We start from the raw sequence: 15130 nt of genomic DNA, 5'->3' as shown, positions 1-15130 counted from the left end.
AAAGAAATTGGATACAAGCATAAAAAAGGAAAGAAAGAGAAAGTTGAAAAGAAAAAAAGAAAAATAGAAAGTTAATTCTATAAAAAGAGAATCCAATGTTCTCTTGAGAGGAGGCTGATATTTTGAAAGGAAGAAGAGGGCTGACGTTTTTTTGGACAGCAATCAAGGAAATAATAGAGAGAAAAAAGTAAAGAAAAAGGAGAAATAAAAAAGAGAGGAAAGGGATTCCACTGACTTCCTCTTCTCCAATCACCATAGCCCATTGCTACCCTTTCTTCTTCCCAAAAAATCTGCATACCATAGTCCATTGCTGCCCCCTTCTTCTTCCCAAAAAATCTGCAACACTACAGCCCCCAAAGTCCCTCCAACAGCACCCCCTTTGCTGTCCCATTCACGACCTTCCTTTCTTGGACTGTTGGCAGCCCCATTACAGCCCCCATCTCAACCTTCTTCCACGTTTTCCATTAACCTTGCTGCCCCAAAAACCAGCAACCTCACCACCATTAAAAACGCCCCATCATCACCTTCTCCAACAGCCCCAACGGCAGCCCCAAACACCCCCTCTCTCAGCCCTCTTCTTCTTCGTCATAACAGTCCCCATTAACGCCCAGCTACCTCCATTAACAGCCTCCATTAACAGTCCCCATTAACGCCCAGCTACCTCCATTAACAGCCTCCATTAACAGTCCCCATTAACGCCCAGCTACCTCCATTAACAGCCTCCATTACAGCCATTAACAGCCACCTCATTCTCCTCTTGATTTCCTAGCCAAGACACCACCTCCGTTTCCTCTCACAGTCCAATCGTCACCTGTACTCGAAGCAGCCATCTCCACCTCTCGATTCAGTTGTGAGGGACTTCATCTCTCTTTTCGAACTTGATCCTCCACTGTCTTCATCTCTTCCTTGCATCTCAGCACGTGCATCAACTTCGTACAACCATGCATTCATAGGTCGAATGAATCGCACATTATTCTAAGGAGAACCCATAGCAGTCCCAACTATCGTCCATCACAACCTCATCTTGAATTCTTTGGCATCTCACGATATTTCAAGGCTTTTGAAGGGATCCAAGCCTCCAACGTTATTCGATTGCAGGTAAGTTTTTTATTTATTCTCAATTTCATAGTTTTTTTATTCATTATTAAATCGACTCACTGTTTTTTTTTTATGTGCATAGAAGTTTAATATCGATTTTTGAATAATGTGCATGTGAGTCAACTCACTGATTTATATGTGTGTGGGATTTCCTAAAATCATTTTTTTTTATAAAGTTGTCACGTGAGTCAACTCACTGATTTGTAGGTGTGTGGGAGTTTCAAAAATCATTTTTTTTAAGTGGCCACATTGAATTAACCCACTGATTTCTATATACATTGGAATGTGAAATTTTGAGTTTTAATAAAGTTGTCATGTGAGTCAACTCACTGATTTGTATGTGTGTGGAAATTTCAAAAATCATTTTGTTGAATAAAGTTGTCATGTGAGTCGACCCACTGATTTGCATGTACATTGGAATTCTAAAATCACCTTTTTTAATAAAATTGGCATTGAGTTGACTCACAGATTTTTATGTACATGAAAACTTAAAATTGTTTTTTTTAACAAAACAAGCACGAGTCAACTCATTGATCTCTATGTATATGGGAATTACTTCATCAATCAATGATTAACATTTTCCACGTGTCCCTTTTTTAAAGGAAAATTTAGGTATATGTGTGAGCGGTTGATTCACTAATTTACCCCATGTCCCTAATGTTTTGATTGTTGAAGCGCCGACTTGTTGATCCACCATGTGTTCTAATTTGAAAACTTGCTTGTTCACAATTCCCATTTTTGGTAAGATTCATTTTTGGAATATTCTAATTTTGGAAATTTTGTCATTTTCTAATTTGGGAAATCCAGTATTGATATTTCTCTAATTTGGAAACCTTTGTATAAATTTCTAATTAGAAACTCATTATTTGGGAAATTCCTAATTTGGGAAATTTATTTCTAATTTGAGAAATTCTCATATCTTCATAAACTCCCAATTTAGAAAATTTCGAATTTTAATCTAGATATTCTATGAGTTACCAAATTAGAAATTTCATGTTCTCGATTTCCTAATTTAGAAAATTTTCATAAATTCCTATTTTAGTTTAATCAGAAAATCGTTGTATATTGGGATTTGAGATGGAAATGTTGCCACGTGGACTTTGGAGCATAGATCAGGATCAAGGCTTTTTCAAATATTGCCATTTTATACGAAATTCGAGAAATCACGTGAGATTTGGTACAATATTGGCTTTGAGATTCGTTTAGCACACTCAATATAATTTGATGATGATGGTGATGATGATTGGACCATAATCTTGACTTTAGTCTCTACCCGTTGACCGTAGGATAGTTTGGATCGTAGTAGAGACCGATCACTTCGATCGGGCGGGTTCGGTGCCTAACACCTTCCGAAACCCGTAATCTGACCCCTTACCCATTTATCTGATCCGTGGACCGACCCGATCCGTTTTGGAGTTATTCTTGGTTCCTAGACCTAAACTAGGTGGCGACTCCTTATTCCCTAAAAGTCCCCAATTTACCAATCGGACCCCTATCCCCAATTTGGTGGAAAACGGGTCGAGGCGATTTCAGTGGCGACTCCGCTGGGGATTTTAGGGTCAACTTGACCCGATCCAAGACTATCATTAGGTTGACCTTTTGCTCGAGTCAACCCAGTTGACTCAATGAGACTCTCAGATTAGGTTAGTGTAGACACCCCAATTTGCACGAACCCATAGGAAAATCCAAATTTTCTCGAATTAATTTCGATTTAGAACTCAAGTTCTTCGACGGACCCACATTGCTATTTTGCATCATTTTCATGCATACATGCATCATCTCATATCATTGCATGCCCATGCCTTGTCCCTAATCCACTTAAACCTATGCCCATCACCCAAATCCAAATCCATATCCCAAATCCAAATCCAAGTCCATGTCCTAACCCAAAACCAAGTCCATCCTAAGCCCAAACCAAAGTCCACATCCCTAACCAAAAATCAAGTCCATCCTAAGCCCAAATCCAAGTCCATATCCCAAACCCAAACCCAAGTCCATTCTCTCACCCCTTATATGATGACACATGTTGATACCTCATAAGCCCCCAATACCCAATGCATCATCTAATTGGAGGGTCAACTTTCCCTTTGTGAAAACTCAAGAATGCCCTTATCAAAAGGTTTAGTCAAACCAAAAAGGTTGTTTGGTCTTTGGTAATAATCCATAAAGGTGAGGGAACTTCCCATTATACCCTCAAAAGGTGGAAATCTTCAAGTACATACATGGAGTTCTCCCATTGGTCCATTTCAAAATTATACTTCTACCCTTACTTTATTTGTTATTTACAAATGAACCAAAGTCTACTTTTCACCTACCACTTCACCTTTACACATGCCATCCTCCTATTCACCCTCCTAAATGTGCTTTTGTTTTCCCATTGGTCCATTTCAAAACTACACTTCCACCCTTGCTTTATGAGTTATTTACAAATAAACCAAGATCTACTTTTTACCTACCACTCCACCTTTACACATGTCACTCCCCCATTCATCCTCCCAAAAGTACTTTTGTTCTCTCACCTCTATTTATCAAAAAACCAAGGATCAAAGCATGCTTTTAGGGTTTCTTCACAAATGTCATCTTTACCCTCATACAAATGGAAAATCCAAAAAGAAATAACCTAAATCTCATGTCCATGTTCTTTATTTTTAGGGTTGGACCACTTTATCCCCAAAAGTTCTCCAAAAACTCTATAAATACCCTCATTTCCTATAAACAACTCATGCTCTCAAGCCCCCCATCTCTCAACCTAAAACTCTACTCAAATTTCTACTCACTCTCTCATCTTCTAAACTTCAACTCAACCCTCAACCATCTCATTCATCTCTCAAGTCTACTCTTCAAGGTTCAAGTTCATTAAGGGACAAGGTAGGGTTTAACATGTAGTCTATCTATTTCAAAGCTTGCATCTTCTTCTTCTAACCTTCTACTTTATTTTATCTTTTAGAAATCCTTTAGGATGTAATGCACACCCTCTCCCATCCCCGGTAGATTGGACTAATGTTCGATCGAAAGGATGGGGGTTGAAGCCCTTTTCATCACAATCTCATGCATCATCTTGTACACAATGCACACACTCACTTATGCATGGCAATGATGAAGAAATGTGTCACCCTCTTGATGGGGTGAAACACTAAGTTTCTAGCCATGCATACATACATCATGGTTTGTGACTTCAAGGGAACTCCATTATGGAGTCTCTCTAAGAGTTCAAACCAACATTCATTTCATAAATTTAATGTGATTATATGGGTCATTCTCTTCCATAGAATGTCCCTAATGTCACATTGAAATCAAAATCCTTTTTTTAGGGAACATTCCACTTAATGCACACACCACTCTTACCATACATTCTCATGCATTTTAATATTTGTTTTCTTAAGTTTTTTACAAAATAAAATGGCCAAGCAGGTAACCACCTTTGGTGGAGAGGATGGGGTGCCTAACACCTTCCCCATCCTCTAACCGGACCTCCTTACCTAGATCTTAGGTAGACTGTGCCATTTCCAACATATGAGAGTCACTACAATGTCATGAAAAAAATGGTTTTCAAAAGAATCAATCCGGGTGCCCATTCACACCCATTTCAAAAAAGAATGGTGGCGACTCCAAACAATGTAGTATTGAAGTTCATTGTGAACATTTCATGTCTACAGTTAGATTTTGTCCTTTTTTTCATTGGGATGTAATTGGATGTAATCAATTATTATATCTGTTGTGATTGGTTTGATGATGGGATGAATGTGATTTGTATGATTGGATATTCGCGAAAACGCCCCGGGCGCACCTTGTCCCTTCGCACCCACTCACGAGCATGCATATACATATTTGCATCACGACATACCCCTATAAATCCCGTAGCCGGATCCAAGCTAACCCTGTCCTTCGGGACACGGGGGATGACAGTGAACGCTACAACTTCAGTACAGTACCTTCGGGTATATTAAACTGGAGCACCACGTACTGCTTGACCAAGTGAAACTGGGATAGTATATCGGTGCTCTGGGCTGAAGTAACCTAAGCTTTGTCCTAACCTAGCCTCAATCATATAGTGAGCTTAGAACCTTCAACTTAAGTGCGGTCCTATTAGGCCACGACTCGAATCGACCATGAGTGCTCCCGGGTTGCTCCATTTAATCTAACTAAAAGGTAAGTGGGCGGATCGATCCACACCGTTCAAATTAAACCCGCAATATCGATCCAACCCAATTGATAAAATGTACCAATCAATTTGAACCAATTAAACCAGTTGGCCCAGTTGGCAAATGGATCTAACCGAACAACTTCAAACCGGTTGGACCAATTGGTTTTCTTTAGGTTTAAACATCCAACCTAACTCATACCGAAGATATGCAATCAGGAGGTCAAACTAACTAGCCTGACCCAAGGTTCAACCCCAACCAGGGGTAGACCCATAATTAACTTCTTTCACCCTTATGGTCTTTATAGACTTATAATGCATTTGGACTTAATGTTTACAACCGGACTTGGGCTAATTTATGTCAAATTCCTTTTTATCATGTGGTTAAGAATCCAACCTTTCGAGTCAATAGTTGATCCTGATTTACTTCTAATTAGGTGATAATTGCTCCTAGGCGTTCTAAACCAACTGTGCCACTTTGGGTCCGTGAAAAAAGTCGTCTCACCAGAGTACCTTTGTCAAGCCCAGATAGTCAATACTCTCCACAGGAAGAAACAAGTACAATGGATGAAGCAACACTCCGTCAGATTTTGGACTCCTTTCAAGCACAAATTATTGCTTCTGTCCAGACACAAATTGAGGCCCTGAAGACTGAAAAGAAAAAAGATAAAGTTGTAGAACCTCAAGCCGTGTTTGACCTGGTTGAAGATTTTGAAGATGATCAAGTACCCTTTGACCCTGTGTTAGCTCATCGAATAACTCAGGTGGAAGCCGCATTGAAGAATATCAAGGACCCTGACGACCTCGCGCTTGGATTAGGGGCAATGACATTATTCCCTACAGTCCGTCTGCCAGAAAAGTTCACAATGCCAGATATGGATAAATTTGATGGGACTGGATGCCCTAGAACCCACTTGAAAATATATGTCGGTATCATGCAGTCTCAGGGTCTGAGTGAAGAACAGATGGCCCAACTTTTTTAGAGAACCCTTACAGGTCCTGCCTTACGCTGGTTAATGTCACTGGACTCGTCTAGGGTAAGAACATGGCACCAATTGATGAAAGAGTTCATTGGTCGATATTATTTTAACACGGATATTGAACTCACAAGAAGAGATCTAGAAACGACTAAGCAGAAGCCTGGGGAAACCTTCACAGAATTCATTGCTCGATGGAGAGCTAAAGCCGCTCAGTTATGGGACCGACCTCAAGAAAAAGAGCAAGTTAAGATCATCCTCAGGAATCTTACCCCCAGTTACGCCAAGTACTTGATGCCTCAATACTTGCCTACCTTTCAATCTCTCCTTGAAGCCGGAAACCAAGTTGAGGATGCCTATTCTTCGGGACTCTTTGGCAACTCGTCTGAGTCAAAATCGAAACACTTCAAACCTAGTACAAATTCCTTGCAAGTGGCCCACACCTCTTTTGCTCTAGCTCCTCAAGCCAGTCAATCCTCACAAGCCAAGCCTAGGAGACAATTCTCCAATCTCGGGATGTCCCTTAGTGTTGCCTATCAAAAATTAATGAAAAGGGGACTGTTGACACCGTTACACAACCCAAGCCGTTGCCTAACCCTCTCCCTCCAAACTTGGACAATGGGCAATTCTGTGAATTCCATCAGATGCCTGGCCACGTTCTTGATAGGTGCATTACCCTCCGCCATGCTATCCAAGACCTTATCGAACAAGGGAAAGTTACCATACCTGCTCCCTACCACCTACGCACCCTAATGTCAAAACTAACCTTGCCTACTTTTCAAAATCAACCTCCTCCTGCTCTGAACCTAATATCCATATCCAAACCTGAATCAGTTGACCCAGTTTCTTTTATCTGCTTGATTGATCTTGATAGTGCATCTTTATCATGCCAAAATGGGTCCATCTGCCCTGAGACAGTGACAGAATTGAAAAGTAAAGAGAGTATGGAAGCAATGGGTTACCCAACATCAAAAAAGCTTAAATCAGAACGTGAAGGTATGGCAAAAATGGACGAGCCTGAATCATCCCTTGTGAAGATATCCAAAGTGGCATAGACCCCAGCGTTGTACCTTTCCATTGAGAGTTATATCCCTTTTTGAGTTTTTGCTTAAGTGTTAGTTGCGTCAGTCTTTAAATTCAATTGGTCAGTTCTATCGTATTAGGATTTATTATTTTGTCAAGTTTGTTGGTCCACGTTTTTCTTTTCCAATAAGTAAATAAGCTTTTGATTATCATGCGTGCAATAATAATGTGAACATAAAATCTAACAAGAAGAATGACTCAGAGCTCACTAATTGAACTTGATAAATATTGGAATAGGAGAGTACACTCAAGAAGTGCAAACTGATACTACATTATCCTCAAAAGAATAGGAGAAAATGATGAACTCATTTAAGAAATTCTACAGTATTCTCACAGATGCCTTATGAGGATATGTTAAATGCGAACACCATTTTACCTTTCATCAGAACGGATTGCACCAAAATGGATCAGCATCAAAACCAAAGATCATCAAGAATGATGTAATTGAAATCGTCGACAAAGATGCTAAGATTTGCAAGAAGGAATCCCTCATAAAAGATAAAGGATTTTCTCGGAGTTCTAGAAGAAGTGAACAGTCGAATGCGGAAAACTTAATCATATTTTACAAAAGAAGATTGAAAGCGGTTTATTCTCAAAAGAAGATCTCGCTCGACAAAGTAATCAAGTCATTGAGTTCCTAGAACTTTGACCAGATCAAGTAACTTTCACTAAAGGAGGCCTTCGTTGGCCGAACCATTTTCTTATCTTACCAAGAAAAATGTAACCTTCTTTAGCCCCTTGCAACCTTAAAAAAAGAATTCAGTAGCCTCTTCTTTCTAAACCACACCAACTAACCTTAGGAGGGAAATCTTGTATGAACTACGCTTTGACCTGATCCCAAGAGAGAAAAGAAATATTTGGGGTACGTAGGCAACCTGAGAAGTTACTTCAGGCCCGGTCACAACAAAAAAATATATAATATACATTCTCTTAAGGAAAATGTCATCGAAAGGGAAAACCCCCTATTGAAATGTGCAAAAGAAAATAATACCAACAAGGGGCATTAGAAAAAAGAATTGAAGGAAAAGAAAAGAAATCCAAACTAGGGGCATTGAAAAAAAGAAAAAGAAAAAATGATGACAAAAAATGCCTAACTAGGGGCATCAGAAAGAGAGAGCTTCAAAAGAATTGATGAAAGAAGAAGAATGTCATACTAGGGGCATTTTGGGAAGTTGAGCCTTATACCTTTTCTTTCTAAACCATGTCCTAAGCCCACCTACTAAGTCCTCCTGAATGCTAATTGATTTGGTTAAGGTCCAGGGAATCATAGGTTGTCAAGTTGAGTATCTGAGATCATCAAAAAGAAAGAAGCTCACTAAGTTGAAAACCCGAAAGGGCGACTTAGGCAAAAGTTAGGGCATAACAAAAAAAAAGCAAGCCTACTAGGTTGAAAACCTGAACATGCGACCTAGGCAAAAATCAAGGCATCTTCAGAAAAAGAAAAAATAAAGCCCGCTAGATTGAAAACCTGAAGAGGCGACTTAGGCAAAAATTAGGGCATCATCAAATGGAAGGGAAGATTCTATCGAGAAAGAAAATTCAGAAGAAAAGCTTACCCAGAAGCTGGAGAATGTAGAAAATCGTTTAAGCCAGAACATCCATTTTTCAGTTGAGAGCTCACATTTGACGAGGACAATGTTGAAGTTGAAGAAACTCAGAAGCCTTTCTTTTGAACATTGCAAGATCGTTAGTAGTGTCTGCTAATGGAAAATGTAGAATCATTGATCACTTTAAAGAGGAAGATCTTATATTCCAATATTTATCAAAGTCCAGCTCAAGCATTTTTTTAAAAAGAAATTCGAAAGAGAATGATCATTTTCTTATTACACATATGATAATCTCAAGAGTCTTGAATTTAAAGAAATGTCGATTCTTCTGTCTGTCATTTATTGGAGTCCGTAGTTCCTTTTCCATACTTTTCAAATGTAATCCAGTCCATCAGTTTCACAGTCAAGTTTCAGATGTAAGCCAACCTGGAAACTAGGGGCATTTTTTAGAATAACTTCGATTCTAAAATTTGTATTCTTGATCCCATGATCAAAAGGAAAAATCTTATTCAAAAGCTTAAAAGTCCGGCGAAGCCCAATCACAATTATGAATCCAGATGCATAATAAGCCAATAAAAGGTCAATCTCTCAATCGTTGAGCTCGATAATACCGAATCTTTAATTGATCCAAGCCCGAGAAGCGTGGCTCCATTGAGTTCGAGTCCGAGAAACGAGACTCCAACTTCTTTGAATCGTAGAATGAGTTAACAGGATTGTTTAAGTTCCTGCGAACCTCAGCCCGAGAAGCGTGGCTCCAACCAGTTTGAGTCCGAGAAACGAGACTCTAATCGTTTTTGAATCATAAAATGATTTAACAGGATTGTTTAAGCTCCTACAAACCTTGGCCCGAGAAGCATGGCTCCAACAATTTGAGTCCGATAAGCGAGGCTCCAATTGTGACAGGATTGTTTAAGTTCCTGTGAACCTTAGCCAGAGTCCGAAAAACGAGACTCTAGCTTTGTTTGAATCATAGAATGAATTAACAGGATTGTTTAAGTTCCTGAAAACCAATCTTTTTGAATCATAGAATGAGTAGGATTTTTTAAGCTCCTACAAACCTTTGCCCGAGAAGCGTGGCTTCAGTAGTTTCGAGTCCGAGAAACGAGATTTCAACTTTGACAGGATTGTTTAAGTTCTTGTAAACCTTAGCCAAAGTTCGAGAAACAGGACTCCAGCTTTATTTGAATCATAGAATAAATTAACGGGATTGTTTAAGTTCCTGTAAACCTCAGTGCGAGTCCGAGAAACGAGACTCCAACCATTTGAAATAGGATTTGTTTTCCTCCAAACCTCAACTCGAAAAGCGTGACTCCAATAAGCTTGAGTCTGATGAGTGAGACTCAAATTTTTTCAAACTCTGAAAAAGAATCTCGATAGGATTTAATGAAGTTCCTAGATCACTTGATTCTGATTTTAATTATCTCGTTGTTCAGATTTGCCATAATTTAATATCATACGAGTGTTTTCATTGCATATGTGCATTTCAATCTGAATCATTGTCGTCAGCGAGAGAAGATCTACAGGACCTGACATTTGTTGTTATCGATGAGAGATTAATCTCAATGATCCGATAGACTATTCTGTGAGCATCACAACATTGCACACACGTGCACTTTTGCATAAGTCAAGGAGAATTTTTCACAATTCGAGGATTTGACATTTTCAATCCAGGGAGAACTTACCTTCAAGGATCTGGACACCCCGACGAACCACCAAATCAAGCTGCAAAAATGAAATGTCATTGACTTTGGCATTCGGATGTCGCACTATCTACCAAAATAGATTTGCCATCTAGTTTGCTTCTACCCTCTGCCAAAGAGGGGCATCTGTAGACACCCCATTTTTGCATCCGCCTGACTTGGCGATCCGTCACCCGGTTGCTGTGGATTCCTAATGATGAGCGCAAAGAACTCGAAAGTTTGTGAGAAGTTTCCTTCCAATTCCTTCTGCTTCTTCTAATTTATTCTATTCTTTTTCTTTGCCACGCGACATAGAATTACGCACGCTTAGGATCGCTACACCATACGCTCAACTTAGCAAGCACGTACACTTAGGCTCGCTACACATTTGGACAACTTAGAGACCTCGCTACGCTAGGAAAACATGACCTCGAAACTTAGAAATAATCACGTTGCGATTGAAAGAAACTTCACGCCAAAATTCACCCAAATGGATAAAAATTGAAAAAATGACGAAAATACCCCTCATGAATTTCGGACCTCCAAAAAGTCTCGAAAGTACCTTCATTGTACTCAGAATAGGATTTTGAGTCTAACGGTACCCAAATCGATGAAATTGGAGAAATTTATGAAAAAATTGAAAAATGGCCAAAATGCCCCTCTCGACCCCAAACCCAACTTAGAGATCTCGATCCTTAGAAAATATAATAAAAATTAAAAATTAAACAATTAAAACTTAAATTTTAATTCAAAATTAAACAATTAAAATCTAAGTCACAATTTAAACAATTAATTTGAAAACTTTAAACCGAAATTTAATCAACCCATTAACGTTTAAATAAAAATCCAAGCAATCGATAATACTTAAATCAAACTCTAATTGGCCAATCAACATGTAAATTAAAAGCGATCAACCAACCAAAGATAAAATTGACTAATCGACATTCAAATCAACTAATCAACTTGAAATTAAAATCCAAATCAACAATTCAAATTTGAACAATTAAAAAAGTAAAACTCAAATTAAAAATTAAACAATTAAGATTAAATATTTAAAATTAAACAATTAAAATTTAAATCAACATTCAATCCAGAAGTTAATTAACCCATCAAATTAATTAAAATCAAACAAAATTAAAAATTAACCCAAACCATCAACCAAAATTAAAAATCGAAATTTAATCTACCAATGTGCCACGTGTTGTGAAGCGTGGGATCATGATCCCATTCCTTCTAAACTTTAAAAGAGAGATATTCTCTATTGGTTCGATCAAAGAAAGAAGCAAATAAAATAAAATAAAGAAAAGAAAAGAAAAGAAATTGGATACAAGCATCAAAAAGGAAAGAAAGAGAAAGTTGAAAAGAAAAAAGAAAAATAGAAAGTTAATTCTATAAAAAGAGAATCCAATGTTCTCTTGAGAGGAGGCTGATATTTTGAAAGGAAGAAGAGGGCTGACGTTTTTTTGGACAGCAATCAAGGAAATAATAGAGAGAAAAAAGTAAAGAAAAAGGAGAAATAAAAAAGAGAGGAAAGGGATTCCACTGACTTCATCTTCTCCAATCACCATAGCCCATTGCTACCCTTTCTTCTTCCCAAAAAAATCTGCATACCATAGTCCATTGCTGCCCCCTTCTTCTTCCCAAAAAATCTGCAACACTACAGCCCCCAAAGTCCCTCCAACAGCACCCCCTTTGCTGTCCCATTCACGACCTTCCTTTCTTGGACTGTTGGCAGCCCCATTACAGCCCCCATCTCAAACCTTCTTCCACGTTTTCCATTAACCTTGCTGCCCCAAAAACCAGCAACCTCACCACCATTAAAAACGCCCCATCATCACCTTCTCCAACAGCCCCAACGGCAGCCCCAAACACCCCCTCTCTCAGCCCTCTTCTTCTTCGTCATAACAGTCCCCATTAACAGCCTCCATTAACAGTCCCCATTAACGCCCAGCTACCTCCATTAACAGCCTCCATTAACAGTCCCCATTAACGCCCAGCTACCTCCATTAACAGCCACCTCATTCTCCTCTTGATTTCCTAGCCAAGACACCACCTCCGTTTCCTCTCACAGTCCAATCGTCACCTGTACTCGAAGCAGCCATCTCCACCTCTCGATTCAGTTGTGAGGGACTTCATCTCTCTTTTCGAACTTGATCCTCCACTGTCTTCATCTCTTCCTTGCATCTCAGCACGTGCATCAACTTCGTACAACCATGCATTCATAGGTCGAATGAATCGCACATTATTCTAAGGAGAACCCATAGCAGTCCCAACTATCGTCCATCACAACCTCATCTTGAATTCTTTGGCATCTCACGATATTTCAAGGCTTTTGAAGGGATCCAAGCCTCCAACGTTATTCGATTGAAGGTAAGTTTTTTATTTATTCTCAATTTCATAGTTTTTTTATTCATTATTAAATCGACTCACTGTTTTTTTTTTATGTGCATAGAAGTTTAATATCGATTTTTGAATAATGTGCATGTGAGTCAACTCACTGATTTATATGTGTGTGGGATTTCCTAAAATCATTTTTTTTATAAAGTTGTCACGTGAGTCAACTCACTGATTTGTAGGTGTGTGGGAGTTTCAAAAATCATTTTTTTTAAGTGGCCACATTGAATTAACCCACTGATTTCTATATACATTGGAATGTGAAATTTTGAGTTTTAATAAAGTTGTCATGTGAGTCAACTCACTGATTTGTATGTGTGGAAATTTCAAAAATCATTTTGTTGAATAAAGTTGTCATGTGAGTCGACCCACTGATTTGCATGTACATTGGAATTCTAAAATCACCTTTTTTAATAAAATTGGCATTGAGTTGACTCACAGATTTTTATGTACATGAAAACTTAAAATTGTTTTTTTTAACAAAACAAGCACGAGTCAACTCATTGATCTCTATGTATATGGGAATTACTTCATCAATCATGATTAACATTTTCCACGTGTCCCTTTTTTAAAGGAAAATTTAGGTATATGTGTGAGCGGTTGATTCACTAATTTACCCCATGTCCCTAATGTTTTGATTGTTGAAGAGCCGACTTGTTGATCCACCATGTGTTCTAATTTGAAAACTTGCTTGTTCACAATTCCCATTTTTGGTAAGATTCATTTTTGGAATATTCTAATTTTGGAAATTTTGTCATTTTCTAATTTGGGAAATCCAGTATTGATATTTCTCTAATTTGGAAACCTTTGTATAAATTTCTAATTAGAAACTCATTATTTGGGAAATTCCTAATTTGGGAAATTTATTTCTAATTTGAGAAATTCTCATATCTTCATAAACTCCCAATTTAGAAAATTTCGAATTTTAATCTAGATATTCTATGAGTTACCAAATTAGAAATTTCATGTTCTCGATTTCCTAATTTAGAAAATTTTCATAAATTCCTATTTTAGTTTAATCAGAAAATCGTTGTATATTGGGATTTGAGATGGAAATGTTGCCACGTGGACTTTGGAGCATAGATCAGGATCAAGGCTTTTTCAAATATTGCCATTTTATACGAAATTCGAGAAATCACGTGAGATTTGGTACAATATTGGCTTTGAGATTCGTTTAGCACACTCAATATAATTTGATGATGATGGTGATGATGATTGGACCATAATCTTGACTTTAGTCTCTACCCGTTGACCGTAGGATAGTTTGGATCGTAGTAGAGACCGATCACTTCGATCGGGCGGGTTCGGTGCCTAACACCTTCCGAAACCCGTAATCTGACCCCTTACCCATTTATCTGATCCGTGGACCGACCCGATCCGTTTTGGAGTTATTCTTGGTTCCTAGACCTAAACTAGGTGGCGACTCCTTATTCCCTAAAAGTCCCCAATTTACCAATCGGACCCCTATCCCCAATTTGGTGGAAAACGGGTCGAGGCGATTTCACATTACCACCTCCAAATTACCGCCACCACCCTTCACCCTCAATATAAAATCAGATCCACCTCCAATAATCATATGTTCACCAAAACCACTTCCATATAACTCTAACCAAGAGGTCCCATGAAGCTACGAGACAATCATCACCATATCCGTAGGGGTCGATACAATGAAAAAGGCAATGGTGACCGACATTAGTCACATGACAATGACAGAAAAATATCAAAGAATGCCAATAAAAGGGGTTAACATTAGGGAAGAGACGAAAAATAGAAAAAGGAACGACAGATGATGAAGAGAAAAGGAAAGTAAAAGGGAAAAATAAGGTAGATGACAAAGAAGGGAAGAAAGGGGAAGTGATAGATAAGGAAGCAGCAGACTTCATTAAGCTCATTCGCAAGAGTGAGCATCAAGAAGTATTATTGAAATTCTTGGGAAAGTCACATGTACCTGCAACTACCTCACCAACACAATTAGAGTAGACAGTTGTTCAGATCATGGCCCATAATCCTATCATCTTCACAGAAAATGATTTCATACCAGAAGGACAGGGACACGTGGAACCGTTAAATATGATGGTCATGTGCAAGGGTATGATGGTTGCTAGAGTACTGATTGATAATGGTTCAACCCTCAATGTCTGTCCTCTTGAAACTTTTTGAAAGCTCAATGCTGATTGATCGCATGTCAAACCTAACAATAAAGTTGTCTAA

The 15130-nt window shown here is 38.5% G+C and overlaps 1 protein-coding gene across 1 annotated transcript; it reads left to right on the top strand.

Moving 5' to 3' along the window:
• The first annotated feature begins 885 nt into the window (after window positions 1–885).
• On the top strand, window positions 886–6941 carry LOC147410750 (uncharacterized). Its single transcript, XM_086439792.1, has 2 exons — window positions 886–1098; window positions 5677–6941. Exon 2 carries the CDS (start codon window positions 5803–5805, stop codon window positions 6220–6222), a length of 420 nt encoding a protein of 139 aa, XP_086295918.1. The 5' UTR covers window positions 886–1098; window positions 5677–5802; the 3' UTR covers window positions 6223–6941.
• The last annotated feature ends 8189 nt before the right edge of the window (window positions 6942–15130 follow it).

The sequence above is a fragment of the Akebia trifoliata genome, chromosome 1 (genome assembly GCF_017979445.1).
Source record: "Akebia trifoliata isolate Shusen 1 chromosome 1, ASM1797944v1, whole genome shotgun sequence".
Classification (NCBI taxonomy): domain Eukaryota; kingdom Viridiplantae; phylum Streptophyta; class Magnoliopsida; order Ranunculales; family Lardizabalaceae; genus Akebia; species Akebia trifoliata.
The sequence above is the reverse complement of the archived record's forward strand: the minus strand, read 5'-3'. Positions and strand labels throughout refer to the sequence as shown.